Source organism: Cervus canadensis, chromosome X, assembly GCF_019320065.1.
Source record: "Cervus canadensis isolate Bull #8, Minnesota chromosome X, ASM1932006v1, whole genome shotgun sequence".
Classification (NCBI taxonomy): domain Eukaryota; kingdom Metazoa; phylum Chordata; class Mammalia; order Artiodactyla; family Cervidae; genus Cervus; species Cervus canadensis.
Window position 1 is genome coordinate 93,376,529 of NC_057419.1, and position 18,742 is coordinate 93,395,270.

General features: G+C 44.9%; 2 protein-coding genes across 3 annotated transcripts in view; one reads left to right on the forward strand and one right to left on the reverse strand.

Moving 5' to 3' along the window:
• Positions 1-7,376: 7,376 nt before the first annotated feature.
• Positions 7,377-11,590, reverse strand: CETN2 (centrin 2). Of its 2 annotated transcripts, none has more exons than XM_043459597.1 (5): positions 11,471-11,590; positions 10,394-10,552; positions 10,008-10,136; positions 8,413-8,550; positions 7,377-7,994 (listed from the first exon to the last, which is right to left on the reverse strand). In XM_043459597.1, the coding sequence occupies exons 1-5, from the start codon at positions 11,471-11,473 to the stop codon at positions 7,905-7,907; spliced, it is 519 nt and encodes a 172-aa protein (XP_043315532.1). In that variant the 5' UTR covers positions 11,474-11,590; the 3' UTR covers positions 7,377-7,904. The 2 variants fall into 2 exon arrangements, with proteins under 2 accessions (XP_043315532.1, XP_043315533.1); XM_043459598.1 differs by having other exon boundaries at positions 11,352-11,471.
• Positions 11,591-11,706: 116 nt separating this feature from the next.
• Positions 11,707-18,742, forward strand: part of NSDHL (NAD(P) dependent steroid dehydrogenase-like) — a 32,561-nt gene continuing 25,525 nt past the window's right edge. The window contains exon 1 of the mRNA XM_043459158.1: positions 11,707-11,872. The gene's annotated coding sequence lies outside the window, so the exon portion shown is untranslated. The remainder of the gene's footprint in view (positions 11,873-18,742) is intronic.

Here is an 18,742-nt window from a genome sequence, read left to right on the forward strand (position 1 = left end):
AAGATATATGCTTCCACCCTTGCTCCTATATGCAATTCTCAACACAGCTACCAGTGTGATACTTTCCAGTACAATGCAGGTTATCTTCCTGCTCAGTTCTCAGTGATGACAGTCCACCATCTGCAAAATATAACCCTTACTTATGGGGTTTATGGGACCTTACCTTACCCAACCCCTGCCTTCTGCAACCTGACATTTTTCACTTTGTTCACTTTGCTGTAGCCACATGGACCTCCTCACTGTTCCTCAGGCCTTTGTACTTGTCTTTCTCTCTGCTGCAGTACTCTTTCCCCAGATCTTCTCATGGTTTCAGGTCTTTGTTTGAATGTCATCTCCACAGTCAATCCTACAGGAAATCACCCTGAATATTCATTGGAGGGATTGATGCTGAAGCTGAAGCTCTAATACTTTTGGCCACCTGATGCAAGGAGCTAACTCATTGGAAAAGACCCTGATGCTGGGAAAGATTGAAGGCAGGAGGAGAAGGGGATGACAGATGATGAGATGCTTGGATGGCATCACCCACTCGATGGACCTGAGTTTGGGCAAGCTCAGGGAGATGGTGAAGGACAGGATAGCCTGGTGTGCTGCAGTCCATGGGGTTGCAAAGAGTCAGACATGATTGAGCAACTGGACAAGAACATCCCCACAGAGAGTCCTTCTCTGACCATCCTAAAATAGCAACCCTCCATCCTTTTCTATCTTCTTTTCTCGCTTTATTTTATTGAGATTGTTTTTCCGTCTCCTTCACCAGATTTTAATCCCATGAGTCTGTATTTTGTTTACTTAAGGGCCTGAGTCAAAATAGATGCTCACTATTGCTGAATAAATAACATGCTGTGCTGTGCTGTGCTTAGTTGCTCAGTTGTGTCCGACCCTTTGCAGCCCCCATGGACTAAAGCCCACCAGGCTCCTCTGTCCATGGGGATTCTCCAGGCAAGAATACTGGAGTGGCTTGCCATGCCCTCCTTCAGGACCTTTCCAACCCAGAGATTGAACCTAGGTCTCTCACACTGCATGCAGATTCTTTACCGACTGAGCCACCAGGAAAGCCCAAGAACACTGGAGTGGGTAGCCTATCCCTTCTCCAGCAGCTACCAGGGAAGTAAATAAATGATAAATAAATTGAAAAGATAGAATGAAATAAAAGATATACTGCTTGATTTTTTTTTAATAAAAGCAATGGTATGAATCCCAAAGAATCATTTCAGGAAGGCTAAACCTGAAAATGGATTGAGGCTTTCAAAAATTGCTGAAGACAGATAAGTAAAAGGCCTTTTAATCAGTATAAAAAAGAAAAACTTCTTAAAGAAAATAAATTGTCTTTTGTTAGTATTTTCCTTCAAGAAGATTGACTTTCAAGCTAATAAAGGCTAAAAGGGTTGGGAGAGGAGGTCTAGACAGGGACAGAGACTGCGTGGTAGAGATTCCCAGACCCCAGGGTGGCAAGAAAGCATCAGTCTCAGGCTCTGCATGGGAATGATGCTGGAGCTCACCCATGTAAATACCAGGGCAAAACCAAAGAAGCAGGCAGATTTCAGGGAATAACTGTGTGGACAGAGGACCACAAACCAGGTCTCACACACTATGACTATTACTATTACTACACGCTGATCACTAAGTCACTTAGTCGTCTCCAACTCTTTGCGACCCCATGGACTATAGCCGACCAGGCTCCTCCATCCGTGGGATTTTCCAGGCAAGAATACTGGAGTGGATTGTCATTTCCTTCTCCAGGGGATCTTCGCAACCCAGGAATCGAACCCGGGTTTCTCGCATTGTACTACTACACAATTAAGGGTTAAATAATCCAATATATATAAAGAGCTTAGAACAGTGTATAGCACATGGTATGGATTCAAAAAAAACATTTATTGAATGAAGAAATTCAACACAATGTTATAGGTTTATGTATTTCCCTCCACACACCAAATGGCAATGCCCAATTCTGAGGCAGTGTGTCAGAATCTCTTTAGTTCTGATGAAAGTTGCCCATCTGCCTGTACCTACAAATCATGCATTTTATTTAAGAAGTTTAAGAACCTCCTTGTGGTAATTCATGGACCTCAGAAGCATAAGTGTCCCAGGTTAAGAATTCTAGTTCTAAAGGTATCTCCCTAAATTGTACCACTGGGATAAATGGTGTAACTACCAAACCCTATAGTTGAGGATTTTAGCCAAATTCTGAATTTCCTTGTTCACCAAATGTTTTTTTGAATGCCTACTATGTGCTATGTATTGTTCTAAGCTCTTTAGATATATTGGATTATTTAATCCTTACAGGTGCCCTGGAGGTATATTCTATTAATAACCCCCCTCTGAACCCTCCTACACTGTTGTTAGGAGTGTAAATTGATGCAGCCACTATGGAGGATAGTATGGAGGTCCATTAAAGAACTAAAAATAGAACTACCATGTAATTCAGCAATCAGATTCCTGGGCATATATCTAGAGAAAAGTATAATTTGAAAAGGTACTTGCACCCCAATGTTCATGGTAGCACTATTTACAACAGCCAGGATGCAGAAGCAACCTAAATGTCCATCAACAGAGGAATGAATAAAGAAGATGTGGTATACATATATGGAATATTACACAGCCAATAAAAAGGAACAAAATTGTGTCATTCGTAGAGACCTGGATGGAGCTAGAGACTGTCATACAGACTGAAGTATGTCAGAAAGAGAAAGATAAATATCATATGATATCACTCAAACAGGAATTCTAATTTTTAAAAAATAATATCAATGAACTTATTTACAAAACAGAAACAGACTCACAGATTTTGACAATAAACTTATGGTTACCAAAGGGGAAACATGGAGCAAAGGGTAAATCAGGAATTTGAGATTGACATATACACACTACTACATATAAAACAGATCACCAGCAAGGACTTACTTTATAGCACAGGGAACTCTACTCAATATTCTGTAAGAATCTATGTAGGAAAAGAATCTGAAAAAGAATGAATACATGTATATATATAACTGAATCACTTTGCTCTATACCTGAAACTGAAACATCTGAAACAACATTGTAAATCAACTATACTGCAATAAAATAAAATAAAAACCTTTGACAGATGAAACCAATGAAGTACTGATGCTCTAGATAACTTGCCAGAGGTCACATAATGGAATTTCACTTGTCCAGCTCCAGAGACATTTCCCCACTACTTCACAGTGCCCATCATGAGGTTTGTGTCTGTTCTCCAGAGAGCCAGATTCATCCTGAAAGCATTGTTCTTAAACTGGAGATAGCAGGTGAGAATCAACAATCCCAGCAACATCTGAAATTCTGTCACACTGCCTCTGGTCACTCATTTTTCCAGTGCTTTTCAGGCTCAGCTTGTAATCATTGAACTTATTTGTATGAGGGATTACACAAATATTCACCCACGTACAACATCTCCCAAGGAGATGGACTCCCATCCATGTACAAGCTTACACTCTAAATTAAGGGGGGGGGAGTTTCTGCAGGTGGGGGGTGAGGCTGCATACCTCCATGTCCAATTTCTGTTTCCTTGACACCACCATGTGCACTTCTGGTAAAGACACTTGGAGAAATAAAAGAAGTTTTTCAGTGAGAGAGACATGCATGAGCTTGCTGGGGCTGAAACAACAAAGTCCCATAGATTCAGGGCCTTAAACAACAGACATTTATTGTCAACCAGTTCTGGAACCTAGAAGTGCAAAATCAAAGCGTTGGCAGAACTGTTGCTGTCTAAGGCTGTGAGGAAAGGATCTAGTCCAGGCTTTTCTCATTAGCTTACAGATAATTGTCTCTGTCTCCTCATTGGTTTCCCTCTATGTATGCCTGCATACAAATGTCCAAATTTCCCTTTTCTGGTCAGATTGGATGGGGGCCCACCTTAGTGAACTCATTATATCTCCAGATATAGTCACATAGTCACTGCAACATATCTTTTAAGGAAAGACAATTCAGGTCATAAGAAGGCACAATGAACAGAAGAAAGCCACAGAATGTTGGAATCCTCAATCAGTTAATAAATCCTTGCTCCAGGATCAACGCTGGCAAACAAGGAGGACTGACTGTGAATAGAGCGTTTTGCCGGGCACAAAGCACGGCTATGAAGAAGCCAAAAGCACATTTGTGCTCTTCCCTTGAGAAATGTTCAGTGTAGCTGGGGAATCTCATTAAGGCCATGTAGGAGATAAACAATTTTCCCTGCAAACACTCAGAAATTCAAGCACATCATTTTATTCTCTTTTAATTAAATTTACTCAAGTATCCAACCAGACAAGCTATCATCCCGTCAGTGTTCACACCTGGTAGCTTTTCTGAGGGGTCCACAGACCTGCCAGGATTCTAGACACTGTGGCATCCTCTCCATCACACTCCAAGGCTGGGTGGAACCACAAGCCTCTCAAGGCACCTGAGAAGATCCAGCTTAAATCACTGGGCTCCACAGGATAACGTTCCTTGGAGCCTCTCTGTCCTGGGCTCCACCTAGTGGCAAGGGACATATCTGCAAGGCTGTTGTCTAAGAATTTTATCTAAGAAGCAGCCCACAAGTCCTCCTCAGTTCAGTTCAGTTCAGTCGCTCAGTTGTGTCCAACTCTTTGTGACCCCATAGACTGCAGAACACCAGGCTTTCCTGTCCATCACCAACTCGTGGAGCTAGCTCAAACTCATGTCCATCGAGTCGGTGATGCCATCCAACCATCTCATCCTCTGTCGCCCCCTCCTCCTGCCTTCAATCTTTCCCAGCATCAGGGTCTCTTCCAATGAATCAGCTCTTCACATTAGGTGGCCAAAGTATTGGAGCTTCAGCATCTGTCCTTACAATGAATATTCAGGGCTGATTTCCTTTAGGATTAACTGGTTCGAGCTCCTTGCAGTCCAAGGGACTCTCAAGAGTCTTCTTCAGCACCACAGATCGAAAGCACCAATGTAGGAACCCCTGCTCCCTCCTCTTCCCTCTTTTCCCCTCCCCACAACTCTCGTACAGCTCTCTAGTCCATCCTCCTGTGAACCAGTCTCTGTCAAAATCTTGTATCATAAAAATTCCACGCCCACTCTCCCACAGCTCTCCAGTCCAACATGAACTGAACTCTGTACCCTATCCCTCCCATCACCTCTGATCGCACTCTAGTTCTCTGTTCCAGCTGAACATGATCTCACACCTTCCCCTCAGCACCCCCCAAGCTCCTACAGCCCTGATCCATGTACACAGAAACCAACCCTTGCTCCCTCTCCCTCTCCTTTCCCCTCCCATCACTTTATCCTACTCACATGGATGGACCTCAGTCCCTTACTTTCCAGTCTCCTTGTACTCCCCAATATCTTTCTGACCCATCCCCAGTTGATTTCACCTCTGTTACCCCCTCCCAGTCCACCCTGTCCTACTGCCTCTACATCTCTCTGGTCCACTCACAGGACAGACCGCTGTTCACTCTCTTTCTCTACCCATCCCCACCATCCCCCTCCAGCTCTGTAGACCATCCTCTGGAACTGAGCTACCTTGTCTCTCCCTTCCTATCCATCCCCAAACTACCCAGAGTTTACCCAATCACTCCCCCTACACCTCTTGGGCCAGCCTCACATGAATTAACCTCTACTCCCTTCTCCTTTCACTGGCCTCACCTACCATCCCCTCCAGCTGACTCTAGCCTCCTCTCTGTCCACATCTCCCTATCCCCTTGCAGCTCTCTTCTGCCATGAACTGGCCACAGATCCTTCTCCATCCCCATCTTAGTGACCCTCCACTGAGCAACTGCACAGATTTGGTAAGAACATTTTGTGTGTCCTTATCCTTAGAGCTTCCCTGGTGACTCAGAGGTAAAGCCTCTGCCTGTGATGCAGGAGACCCAGGTTTGATCCCTGGGTCAGGAAGATCCCCTGGAGAAGGAAATGGCAACCCATTCCAGTACTCTTGCCTGGAAAATTCCGTGGGCTACAATCAATGGGGTCACAAAGAATCAGACACGTCTGAGCGACTTCACTTTCACTTTCACTATCCTTAGGGATAACATGTTACTTGCCACTCTCCCTTCCTCCAAGAAATTCTGACTTTTATTTAATTTAGGAGAACATTAAGCAGAAGGAGATAAGAATGTTTCTTAGATAAGGGTGGCGGTTAACAGTGAAATGGCAAGTGGGGCCTACTTTTTTCACTCCTTTCCAATACTGTGTGTTTTTTATCAGATCACATGCCTCTTATTAAAAAACAGCAATATGACAAAGGTCAAATCCTCACAGGAAATGCTGTCAACTCAACTGTGGGGACAGTAATTATAAAAGTTTCACGGACCCACATTTAACAAAAAGCTTGTGACAAACACAGCGAAGGAATGAGTGAGAATGAATACTTCTGAAATGCCTCCTTCTCGGACACTGTAAATCCAGGCCTTTGTTGTTAAGTTTTCATTGAACCCCCCAATGATTTTGAGTTAAGCAGAACTCTTCTCCCTACAGACAAGAAGCCTAGGCTGCCCAGAGAAGTAGCCTGCAGCAAATTACACAGCCAGGAAGAGGTGGAGCCCACGTGAGAACCCTGCTCCAAGGCTCCCCGCACATCTCAGTGTTTCTCAAGGAGCAGTCCCTCCAGTATGCTATGGTCCAGAGACAAGGTCTGGGGTCACTCCTCTTTAACATACAGCACACATAAGGTTTCTAGTTCAAATTTAGGACACCCAGGTAAATTGATCTGAATTTCAGATCAATGATGAATAAACAACAAAATGGCCAAATGGGATATACTTATACTAAAAAAAAAATTGATCAGAAATTCAAATTGACCTAGGTGTCCTTTTTTTATTGGCTAAATCAGGCAACCCTCTCCAGGATTAGGATGCCCTACCAGAAGTCTGAAACCCACGTGCAGGTGAATGTTGGTCATTTTTCACTCCTCCTCATCGCTTCTTGCTCCCCACCTTCAGTCTGGGGCAGAGACTTTAATGGCATCTGCCAGGATTTCTCTTGTAGTTCATCCCAATAGGGCCAAGAGGGAGCTGGACAAGGTCACTGGACCCAACCCACACTGTGATTCTGAGACACCACCAGCAAATCAACTGACAAGAGGTTGACTAAGCTCTACCTACTGTCATAATCACCTGACTCTCACCAATTTGTCCCAAACACAAATTACCAGTAAGACCCTTTTCCAGCTGTACACTTTGCCAAAACTATGTTTAGGGCATCATTTAGGCTGATGCAAAATGATCAACTAATTTCACAAACTGACAGGTTCCCAAGGCAAAAACCAATTCATGTCAGTAGGAAAGTGTTATTTTGTTTTCTGTTCTTGGGCTGGCAAGGAGTTTGGGATCTACCAGGTTGCCTTCAACAAAATGATTTAGAAGCTGAATTCATAGTCAAGGCTAAAGAACTCATCCTTAGAGAATAAGAGCTCAAATAAGAAAGGCTTTATTTGAAGATAAAACAAATAGCTCATACATACACACACACACATCCAAATGCAAGTAAGAGTTCACTGGGTTTTATAAAAGAGAAAGCTGCACTCAGGTGTCAATTAACATTGGAACCATTGAAGAGATGCTCCCTGCTTGTGGTGACATGGGTACAACGTGTGCTTGACAAGAAGTTGTTTGGCGGTGGCATAAATGTGGGAATGCAGGACAAGAGTTAAGCGATACAAGGCAGAATGGCAGGTGGGCAAAAGCTCAAAGATTCTTTTCTCCATTCTAACATGCTTTTGTTCTGCCCTGGGGAATTAAAGCAGTCACCCGGTCACCTTACAAAGAACCTCAATTTCAAAGAACACTTTCAAAAATTGAAAATAGATTTAGAGTTCTTACTAAAGTTATACCGAGATGTCAGTGGGGAAAATAATTTACATTTTCAAAAACCAGGCTTCACACAACGGCAGGCACTAAACTGAGTTCCCTGTGCTCATGGTAGAAAAGCTGAGACTGATCTTAATAAAGGCTCGTCTTCTTCATGATGCGCAGGAACTCCTGCTCATTGACTTCTCCATCTCCATCTCGATCAGCTTCATCAATCATTTCCTGCAGGACAAGAAGGATTCCACTTAGAGCAATTCATAAATGGAACGAAAGTGTGACTAAGTAATCAGCTTTCATAATGATGCACAAATAGACAATGTGGTCCACCTGCTGCAAATGGGCTGACTTTTATAATAAGCTTGGTTCCTGAAAAGTCATTTGAAAACCAAGTCATACTTTGCCACATGTGTATCACCTAGAAAGCAGCTCAAAAGCTGCTCTGACTAGGGAGATTCCTAAAACCTAAATCTATCCACAGGTATATTTTTCTGGGGGCAGTGTCCATTGGTTTGTCTCACTAGGAAAAGAGAAATTAAGTAGTCAGCAGAGTGACAAGAGAACATTCGTTTTTCTTCAAATGTAACCAGAGAAAATGGAACTCAAAAAAGTCACACGGGGCTCCAGGCTGAGCATCACAAACCTGCAACTCCTCGTCAGAGAGGTTCTCACCCAACTCCTTGGCCACACGTTTGAGGTTTTTGAATGATATCTTCCCAGTCTCATCATCATCAAAGAGCTTGAAGGCTTTCAGGATTTCTTCTTTGGTATCCTTCTCAGACTTAACAAGCAGAACATAAAACACATGACAACAGGGAGACACTTGTGATTCATACTGACTTGTGTCCCACAGCCCCACCACTGCCAATCCCCTCTGCCCTGCCCGGATGCCACATGGATCTTGGTGACAGCTTCCATGACTACAGGTGCTGGGTCACAGAAGATCACACAGTAACCAGGGCAGAAAAAGAAGATAAATAATGAAATTACTACAAACCCAGAGGCTAAAAAGGAAATATAAAGGTTTGCATTTAGAACATTTTCTGTACAAACCAAAGAGAAAGTAGATTTGTTTTTAAATTATGGGAACAGAAGGTGAAGTTAGACTTAGGGGAAATATACTGTTTAAGCTGCTAGAAGAGGGATCTTCTTGGTGGGGATGGAGGGGAAGGAAGGAAAGAAAAGGCTATTTCACTTGTTATGAGATCAGAAAGTGTTACTGGTATCCCCAGTACTCTAACAGAGGAAAAGAGTAAAATCTCCAAGAGCTCCAACTTCAAATATTCCTGAAAGGTAGCTAAAGATAGTGAGAGCCCCTAATAAGAGCAATCTGGGAACCAACTCTGAATGCAGGACAGCTTTACTATGTTGTTACAGAATGTTAAGCTTCCTGGACGCTTAAATCAGTCCCTGAAGAAAAATATAAATGTAATTAGATGATTTCAAAGCAACAGGATTATTAGAGGGGGAACAGGCCTGTGCATTGGGAGGCTCATCTAACACACTGATGGAGCTACTTTTCCACAGGCCAGTAGAATGTAGATGAGCCAAACTAAGGAAGAGCCAGGAGGCCAAAGAGAAATGGACCAAAGGGAACACCTTTCCTATGTGGGACACTTAGGGGACTGAGGGTGACAGGTGCGCTGACATCTTAGCACCTCTCTGGACCATTTGGAGACTAGAGAATGGGTGAATTCAACCTTGGAAGTGGTGAAAGACCAAATCCTCACTGCAGTAAAAAACACAGCCTCAGGCTGAGGCTATCCAGAATACTAACAAATGGGAGAGGAAAGAATTTCAAACTTTAAAGTACAGGGACTTTGCCTTGTCAAAATGCGAGACACTGTAATATTACTGGTACTATTAAAGGTTTTACTGCTTGTGCTTATCACACTGACATACTGGTTGGAGAAAGAGCAAAAAAAGTGACAGCCCGTCCCCTCTGCCCTGTCTGGATGTCACATGGTCTTGGTGACAGCCTCCATGACTACAGGTACTGGGTCACAAAGATCACACTTTTACTTCTTTTCAGAGGGTAAAATGACTTTGACTTTGTGGCCTTGAAAAAAGTCAAGTAGAACCTAAACATACTAGTTCTCAGTCACAGATACTCTCTTTTATCAGCTGAACTCTCCAGTCTGCATTAACTTTTTGTCAGTGAAGACATTTTCATATCTAGATTCAAATTTGCCCACCATTATTGGTGGAAAATAATGCTGATCATTTTAGCTAACTTACCATTTTCTGGGTCATTACAGTCAAAAAGTCACTAAAGTTCATTTTTCCTGTCCCTTCCTTATCGATTTCACTTATCATTTTCTTGATCTCTTCTTTCTTCGGTTCAAAGCCCAGCGCCCTCATTGCCACCTACAATGAAAATAGGATCATCTTAACATGCACATCTAAACCCAGGAGGAACCAATGACAGTGCTGACAGCATTAAGCCAGCCTCTGCTACAATCCTGTTAAAATGAATAGGAATCACTATAACATCAAGCAAATTGATATGTGCATTTAATTTTATTTAATAATTCTTGAGGTAAATAAAGACAGGAAAACACAGAACAGAAGACAAAGAGGCAGAGGAAATTAGAGGCAGCAGAGCAGGAATATACAGAGCTTGCCTTAAGTTCCTTAACATCAATTGTCCCAGTTCCATCAGCATCAAAGAGATCAAAGGCTTCTCGAATTTCCTGTTTCTGCTCTTCGGTAAGCTCAGGTTTAGGACTCATCCTTTTTCGCTGGGTAGTTGATGCCATGTTTGCCTTCTTAAAGTTAGAGGCCTTTATAAGTTACAAACACAGAAGCAAAATATTATGTAATAGAGTCACATTTTATTTAAAAAAAAAACAGTTACAACCACATCTATTTAAAATAGTTTATACCAACGTATTTCAAAACTTTGCTTAACAGGAGAGCTATCAGGGTTTGCTGGAAAGAGCAATAAATCTTTCTATGCACAGTCTGTCCCTCCTTCTTCTTTACTATTGTTTGTACAAGCAAGGAGATCCCTTGTTCTTTTGGACCTTTCTTATTGAAAATCATCCCCAAAGAGAGCTAGCCAAGGAGCTGACTGGGGACAACTGTAAGGATAATCAGTTCTCCCAACTTGGGGATCCTTAATTATAAAAAGGTCCTAGAACGCTGATCCGCTTTGCTCTAATTTCTCCGATTTTCTGATTACTTCTAGATTTGGCCAAATATTACTAAGGTAAGGTGTATATTCTGTCAATATAGAGTAATAAAATTCAGTTCTCTTAGTACACCTGAGCCTTCTCCAAGAAGCTCAACGCGTTTCCCTAAGTCCCTATTTTTAACATTTTAAATACACATTAACAACCAAACATAATAAACTCCCCCCCACCATCTCCGTGTGGAAACTTTTGGTAGAGGCGGCCAGGAGGCCACAGTCTGAGACTGGTCGCGGCCTCCGGAGAATCTGAGTCTTTTTTGCCCAGGGACGGTCTCCGAAGGGGCTGGAGAAGGCCAGGGGAACCCGAAGGGGGGGGGGGGCGGTTGTGGCTGAAGGGGAGGTGGTGGCGAATCACAGGCCTAGCAGGACGGCAGGCGTCTCTACCCTACCCTTTGGCGAAAGCTCTCAGAGAAGCCGAGAACAGCGCAGGAAAGGCGGCGGGGCCCTGCAAGGCCTGAGAAGGGCACAGCCTCTGAATGCGGGGCTCGAAACCGAGGCAAGCACTCACCATCCCGGACGGACTCCACTTCCCGTTGTTACGGCAACAGACTTACACACCGACTCGGCGCCGTTCCCACCGCCCCGCGCGCGTGGCCTCGTTCCCCATTGGCGGACCACTAGCCGCCGCTCCCCATTGGCCCAGGGCTGGGGTAGGTGGGGCTAACCCGACGAACATCCGGCACAGGGCGGGGGGCGGTACCCTCGCGGCCCGGCCTCATTGGGCAGGATCACGCCGCGAGCGCAGATTAGCGGAGCCAGCACCAAACCAAGCCAATCCGCTTGGTGGAGGAGCCTCGGCAGATCCTCGGCTCACGCGGGCGGGGAGAAAAAGGTGGCTACCGGCAGCTCGAGCTCTAAGGGTGCAGGCTGTGGACACACTGGGGCCAACCAGCGGGGCGCCTACGGACCGGTAAGGCTTGCGACCTCACCCTTGTGTCCGCGACAGGACTAGAAGGCAAGGGGTTGGGTGGGACGATCCGGGACGGGGACTTCCTGGTCTGACCTGAGGCTTGAATTAGGGTCCGAGGGGCCAGAGAAGACCTAAGCTTTCGTGTTGGAGCAGACGCTATACCCACGGGGCATCTGAGATCCAAAAAAGGGAAGGGACGTGCTGAACCTTGTCTCAGAGGTTCGAACGTCTGGGACTTAGAAGCCTAATCCAGCCGAGGCTCTTTCTTTGAGCGTGTGCGTTCAAGAGCACTCCCCACCCCCAGAGTAGGTTCCAAGACAGGATCACTTTAGTTCTTACCTGACTAAAAGCAGCCCGGGAAGGTGACCTGGGGGCTTGAGAACGGACTTTGAAGGGAGTGAAGGAAGCATGAGTGCGCGTGAGGGGGCAGATCTCTCAGCACTTACCTGCTTCCCCACTGGGCGTTGGCACAGTATTTAGGGAGACAGCGAACCAGAGCAGACGTTTCTCAGGCTGAAAAAAAGCCTGAGGTTTATTGACATTTTTTAAACGAAAGTGTTCTCTGACCTTCTGCCCTTTACCCTATTCGAGCATAAACCAGGTTCACAACCTTTCGGTCATATTTGACTCTTTTCCTGCCCCTTTCCCATTTACCGGCCTTCAAGTTCTATCCATCTTTCCACCTCTGCTGCTCCTCTCCCACTTAAGGCCTTCAGCAGCAACCACCCTGTGAGTGCAGGGCAGTGTTCTGATCATGATCTGAAAGGCCCTTCCCGAAGGGCTTCCTCTCCCCTGGCTCCCTTCAGCCCCTGAATGGATTCAAATGTACAGACTTACTCCTGTCTTCAAAAGTTTGCTCCAGCTGCCCCTTCTGCATGCTTCCTCCACTTCTTTTCCTCCTGTAGGTCTTTGCTATACTATCACCTTTCCCAGTGAACCCCCACTGAGCACCCTGTTTAGCATTGCAGCCCCCAGGACACCCAAACTCCGCACCTTGCTCTACTTTTATCCTGAAAAAATGAAATATTTCCTGCCATATCAATAAACAAATGATGTCATGGGTTGGTGAGCCCTGAGGGAATTTAGGAAAGAAAGAATACCTGCCTTCTAGCAGCCATCAGACTGCAGCCACCCTATGGTGAGCCTTGAGGAAACAGGAAACCAGCCCCAGATATGCTGAGATGCAAATCGAAAGAATGATTTCAGTGAGCCCAGATTCTTTCATGTCTTGCATATTCCCATACACAGAAAAGCGCTAAATTCCTTGAGTTGTCTAGTTTTCTTTAATTAACAATAATCTTTTGATATTCAGACTACCTGCCCTTTGTTGCAGAACTTTTATATAACCTGGCTACCCTTCTCACCTTCTAGGACCGGTTCTCTCAGAGTTACTTGAGGTGCTGTCCCGAGGCTTGAAGTCCTAAATATTCCCACCAAATAAAATGTAACTCTCAACTTTTAGGTTGTGAGTGTTTTTTAAGCCCACAATCCCATACTGCTTGTCACTGTGTATTTTACTTGTTTTTTTTGCTCTTTACTGCCCATCCAGTGAGGGGACACACACTAGGTACTCAGTGAATCTTGGTTGAATAAGCGATGAGTGGTCCCCCTGTTTCCTGCTTCTCACCTGTCTAGTCCACCCCACTTTACCAGGTTAATCTGACTGAACAGTTCTGGTCAGGCCACCCCCATGCTCTTAAACCCTCAGAGGTTTCCCATGCCTGCAGACTGAAGTCCAGACTCAGCCTGGCATCTGAGCCTCCTGCCCAGTTTTGCCCCTGCTGGACCTTCCAACTTTGTGTCATTCCACAGCCTGTTTCCCAGTGGGTCTGCAGGGTGACAGCCTGGCAGTGTAGGAGCAACCACAAGTTCTGCCTTGACCTTGTACCAGCAGTGTGACTTTGGGCAAGTCACTTGACCTCTCCGAGCCTCAGTTTCTTATCTGTTGAGTGAGACCAGTACTGTGTTCCCAACTGCTTGCTTTTTGGATCTTAGTGGTATAATATACAGTCAGCCCTTCATATCTGCAGGTTCCATATCCATGGATTCAATTGTTGTAGCCATGCATTCCAGGAACAAACTCACTGAGAAGGACAATGCAGATAGTGGAGTGCAGTTTATTACACTGGTGGGCCCAAGGCAGAGTCTCCTCTTAGCCAAGGACCCCAACCAGTTTTTGTGAAAACCTTATATACCCTAAGTGTACGTGCTCAAACCCACCTCCCCAAATTCTCTGAAACTAGTCTGAACAAAGGAAAAGAAAGATACAATCAAAGTTAATCCGTGATTCGTATGCCTATTCCTTAAACCCATGATTTCTATGCCTTAAGCCTAGGTAGTTAACAGTGGGCAATTATCAGTAACCCTGTGGTCATACCCCAATAAACATAATAGAATTTATGATTCTATTCGGTTACACAGATAATTAGGGTATTCTTTTAGGCGATGGAGAGTCTAGGCACCAACCATGGGGCTCTTCCATCCGGGGGGGGTCTGGTTTTCCAGTTGGTATGTTGTTTCCATAGATACTGGGCATATAGCTCAAAGTCCACAGTCCGGCCCAAGATGGAGTCCTGCTTTCAAGATGGAGCCTGTTCTGTTGCCTCCTTCACAACCATCCATGGACTGAAAACACTGAAAAAAAAAACTCCAGAAAGTTTCAAAAGCAAAAATTGAATTTGCTGCATAGGCAGCAATTTATATGGCATTAATATAGTATTTACAGCTACTTACATAGCATTGGCATTGTATTAGGTATTAGGAGTAATCTAGAGATTGTTTGAACTATATGAGAGATTGTGCATAGGTTATATGCAAATACTGTGTCATTTTATCTAAGAGACATTGAGTCTCCTTGGATTTCGGTGTCTGCGGGGCCTCCTGGGACCAATGCCCCATGGATGCTGAGGAACTGTTGTGCTCATTTGTAAAAGGTTCTGACATTTAGCCAGTTTTCAGGCATTGTTAATTCTTTTCTCTGATTCACTCTTGTCATTCGCCTTATATGACACATGCAGAGCCTCAGACTCTGTGTTAAGTCTTCTCCATGCTGCAGCCAGAGTGATCTGATACTCACCCTTGGTTTCAACTTCCAAAGCCTCCCACATCTCCCATAGGGTGACTCCTTAGCCCGACACACAGCACCTGCACGTTCTGAACTTTGCTGCCAATCTGACTTCAATCTCACTTTGTCACAACTTGTCGCAGAACAGGCTGGCCATGCCAACGCCTCATGCTTGCTTCCCACCCCTGGCCTTGGAATATCTCTCAAGACACCCACCTCTTCTTTGACTCACGCCTCCAGGGCTTTAGAACTTGACTCAGGGATCGCCTCCCTGCCTGGGCTTACTCTCATCTGAATTCACAGGCACTTCTGCAATGTTCTGCTAAGTCTGTGTCCCACCTCAGATGCTGGGCTCCCTGAAGGTTGGTGCTGTGCCTTCTGCAGGTTCTATTTGGCAGTGGCCTTGTAAAGGTGGAGGAGTGAGCTGATACCAGAGTGCTTTTCTACAACATTTTTTTTACAAGTTGCAGCTCCCTTTTTATCCTTGGGGCTGGTACCTACAGCCACTGAGGTCAGCAGAAGGATTCCTGCTCTACGGTTGAGGCCTCTCAGACCAGCCACTGCAGCACAATTCCACCAGTACTCCATTCCAGACTTCTTGCTGGCCCTCCAGGGGCTCACCCCCAGCAAGCCAAGATGGACATGGGGCAGAGGCTGCGGGGAGTGGGGAGCCTAAAACTGTGTACAGTGTTAGAATGAAAACAGAAACCAATGCTGAGGTGCTGAGGAGGCTGCTAGTCTTGCCTGGAAAGGGGGAGGAAGTTTCCCAGGGGTGACAACTGAGCGAGGCCTTGAAGGCTGCAGAGCTGCTCACCATGGAGAGGACAGGGAGCAGCACATCCAGGTGGAGGGAACAGCAGAAGCTGAAGCTCTCAGACAGGCTGCTGATTTTGTCAGCAGATTCAAAGCCAGGGCCTTTCTGTCCTGAAAGTCAACAGACTAGTGGAGAGATGAATGAGTGACAGAAAGGACAAGATGGAGCTGATTGAGTCCTTTGGAAAAGTAGGGGGAAGCCTTTGATCCTGTTGGCCTTTTTCTTGTGCAGACAGGCGTCCTCTTGCCACAGAGGACGGAATCGAGTCTGTGGCAGCCACATTGGAGCCTCCTGCACTGACCAAGCACAGGAGCAGGTCAGGCCTTGACTACCCCAGCATACTTCTCTGAGCTTTTCTGGGTTTCCCCTTTACAAAGAGCCTGGTCTCTCATGTTTGTGAAGGAGAGAGCACTTGTCTCTCTCTCTTCCTGGTTGGAAATGGACAGACTCTCCTGTCCTTTTGTCTCCAGGACTTGGTGGCTGGGGACTGGCCCCAGCAGGAAGGCAGCCATGGGCTCACTCCCTTCTCTCTGTATTTAATCCCAGAAGTAGAGCCACGTGCTTGGGTTTCACTCTTAAAAGGTGAGTCTCCTTTCCTAGATGCCTTTTAGCCTAAGACCTTGTCCCAGTGTGTCTAGAGGAATAAAGGCATGCATACTTGTTTTAATTCTGAGATCTGCAATTTTAAAGGATGGTTTTAATTCAGAGACCTGAAATTTTAAAGGAAAAAGACTTGAGGCTTCTGCTGTGTGATCTGTAACAATCCCAACTCCTAGAATGTTGCCCTTTAGGGCCTTATTTTTCCATTCACAGTATTCTTGTGAGTATATTTATAATAAAATAGAACTGAAAATTTGCCATTTTAAACATTTTTGAGTGTACAGTTCAGTGGCATTAAGTAGGTTCACATTGTCATGCAACCATCCCAGCCATTCATCTCCAGACTTCTTTTCATCTTGTAGAACTGAAACTCTATACTGACTTAGCATCACTTCCCAATTCCCTGCCTCCTTCCAGGCCCTGGCACCCACCGCTGTACTTTCTGTGTCTAAGAATTTGACTACTCTAGGGACATCATGCAAGTAGACTCCTCTTGTATTTGTCCTTTTGTGTCAGGCTTCTTTCACTTAGTATAATGTGTCCAAAGTTCTTATTTCACTTAGCATAAGTTTATCCGTGTTGTAGCCTATATCATAATGTCTCTTTTTTGTTATTTTATTGTTGTAAGAACAGGGCTTCCTTGATAGTTCAGTTGGTAAAGAATCTGCCCGCAATGCAGGATACCCTGGTTTGACTCCTAGGTCGGGAAGATCCACTGGAGAAGGGATAGGCTACCCACTCCAGTATTCTTGGGCTTCCCTTGTGGCTTCGCTGGTAAAGAATCTACTTGCAATGCAGGAGACCAGGGTTCAATCCCTGGGTTGGGAAGACCCCCTGGAGAAGGGAAAGGCTACCCACTCCAGTATTTTGGCCTGAAGAGTTCCACGGACTGTATAGTCCATGGGGTCGCAAAGAGTCAGACACAACTGAGTGACTTTCACTTCCAAGAACAGGTAAGATGAGATCTACCATATTAACAAATGTTTGAATGTACAATAGATTGTTGATTGTAGGTACAATGTACAGCAGACTTCTAGAGGTTACTCATCTTGTTTACTGAAACTTTCTACCCACTGATCAGTAGCTCCTCCTCTTCCCCTCCCCCAGCCCCTGGCAACCACCATTCTACTCTTTGATTCTGTGAGTTTGACTACTTTAGATACTTAATATGAGTGGAATCGCACAGTATTTGTCTTTCTGTGACTGGCTTATTTCACTTGGTATAATGTTCTCAAAGTTCATCTGCGTCTCATATTGTGGAATTTCCTCCTTTGTTAAGGCTTCATAATATTCTGTTGTATTTATATACCACATTTTCTTTATCCATTCATCCATCAATGAACGCTTAGATTGTTTCCATCTTGGCTATTGTGAATAGTGCTGCAAAGAGTTTCAGTTCAGTTCTGTTCTGTTCAGTCGCTCAGTTGTGTCTGACTTTGCGACCCCATGAATCACAGCACGCCAGGCCTCCCTGTCCATCACAAACTCCCGGAGTCTGCTCAAACCCATGCCCATCTAGTCAGTGATGCCATCCAGCCATCTCATCCTCTGTCATCTCCTTCTCCTCCTGCCCCCAGTCCCTCCCAGCATCAGGGTCTTTTCCATTGACTCAGCTCTTCGCATGAGGTGGCCAAAGTATTGGAATTTCAGCTTCAGCATCAGTCCATCCAATGAACACCCAGGACTGATCTCCTTTAGGATGGACTGGTTGGATCTCCCTGCAGTCCAAGGGACTCTCAAGAGTCTTCTCCAGCACCACAGTTCAAAAGCATCAATTCTTCAGTGCTCAGCTTTCTTCACAGTCCAACTCTCACATCCATACATGACCACTGGAAAAACCATAGCCTTGACCAGATGGACCTTTGTTGGCAAATTAATGTCTCTGCTTTTTAATATGATATCTAGGTTGGTCATAACTTTCCTTCCAAGGAGTAAGCGTCTTTTAATTTCATGGCTGCAGTCACCATCCACAGTGATTTTGGAGCCCAGAAAATAAAGTCTGACACTGTTTCCACTGTCTCCCATGTATTTCCATGAGGTTGATGGGACCAGATGCCATGATCTTAGTTTTCTGAATGTTAAGCTTTAAGCCACTTTTTTCACTCTCCTCTTTCACTTTCATCAAGAGGCTCTTTAGTTCCTCTTCACTTTCTGCCATAAGGGTGGTGTCATCTGCATATCTGAGGTTATTGATATTTCTCCTGGCAATCTTGATTCCAGCTTGTGCTTCTTCCAGCCAGCGTTTCTCATGATGTACTCTGCATATAAGTTAAATAAGCAGGGTGACAATATACAGCCTTGACATACTCCTTTTCCTATTTGGAACCACTCTGTTGTTCCATGTCCAGTTCTAACTGTTGCTTCCTGACCTGCATACAGGTTTCTCAAGAGG

What these genes read in the sequence shown, in the direction of transcription:
- CETN2 (XM_043459597.1), bottom strand. An exon ending in CTGTAATGACCCAGAAAATG is followed by an intron (nt 8,551 to 10,007) that starts GTAAGTTAGCTA and finishes CTGCTTGTTAAG; the next exon opens with TCTGAGAAGGATACCAAAGA. An exon ending in TCTCTGACGAGGAGTTGCAG is followed by an intron (nt 7,995 to 8,412) that starts GTTTGTGATGCT and finishes CTTGTCCTGCAG; the next exon opens with GAAATGATTGATGAAGCTGA.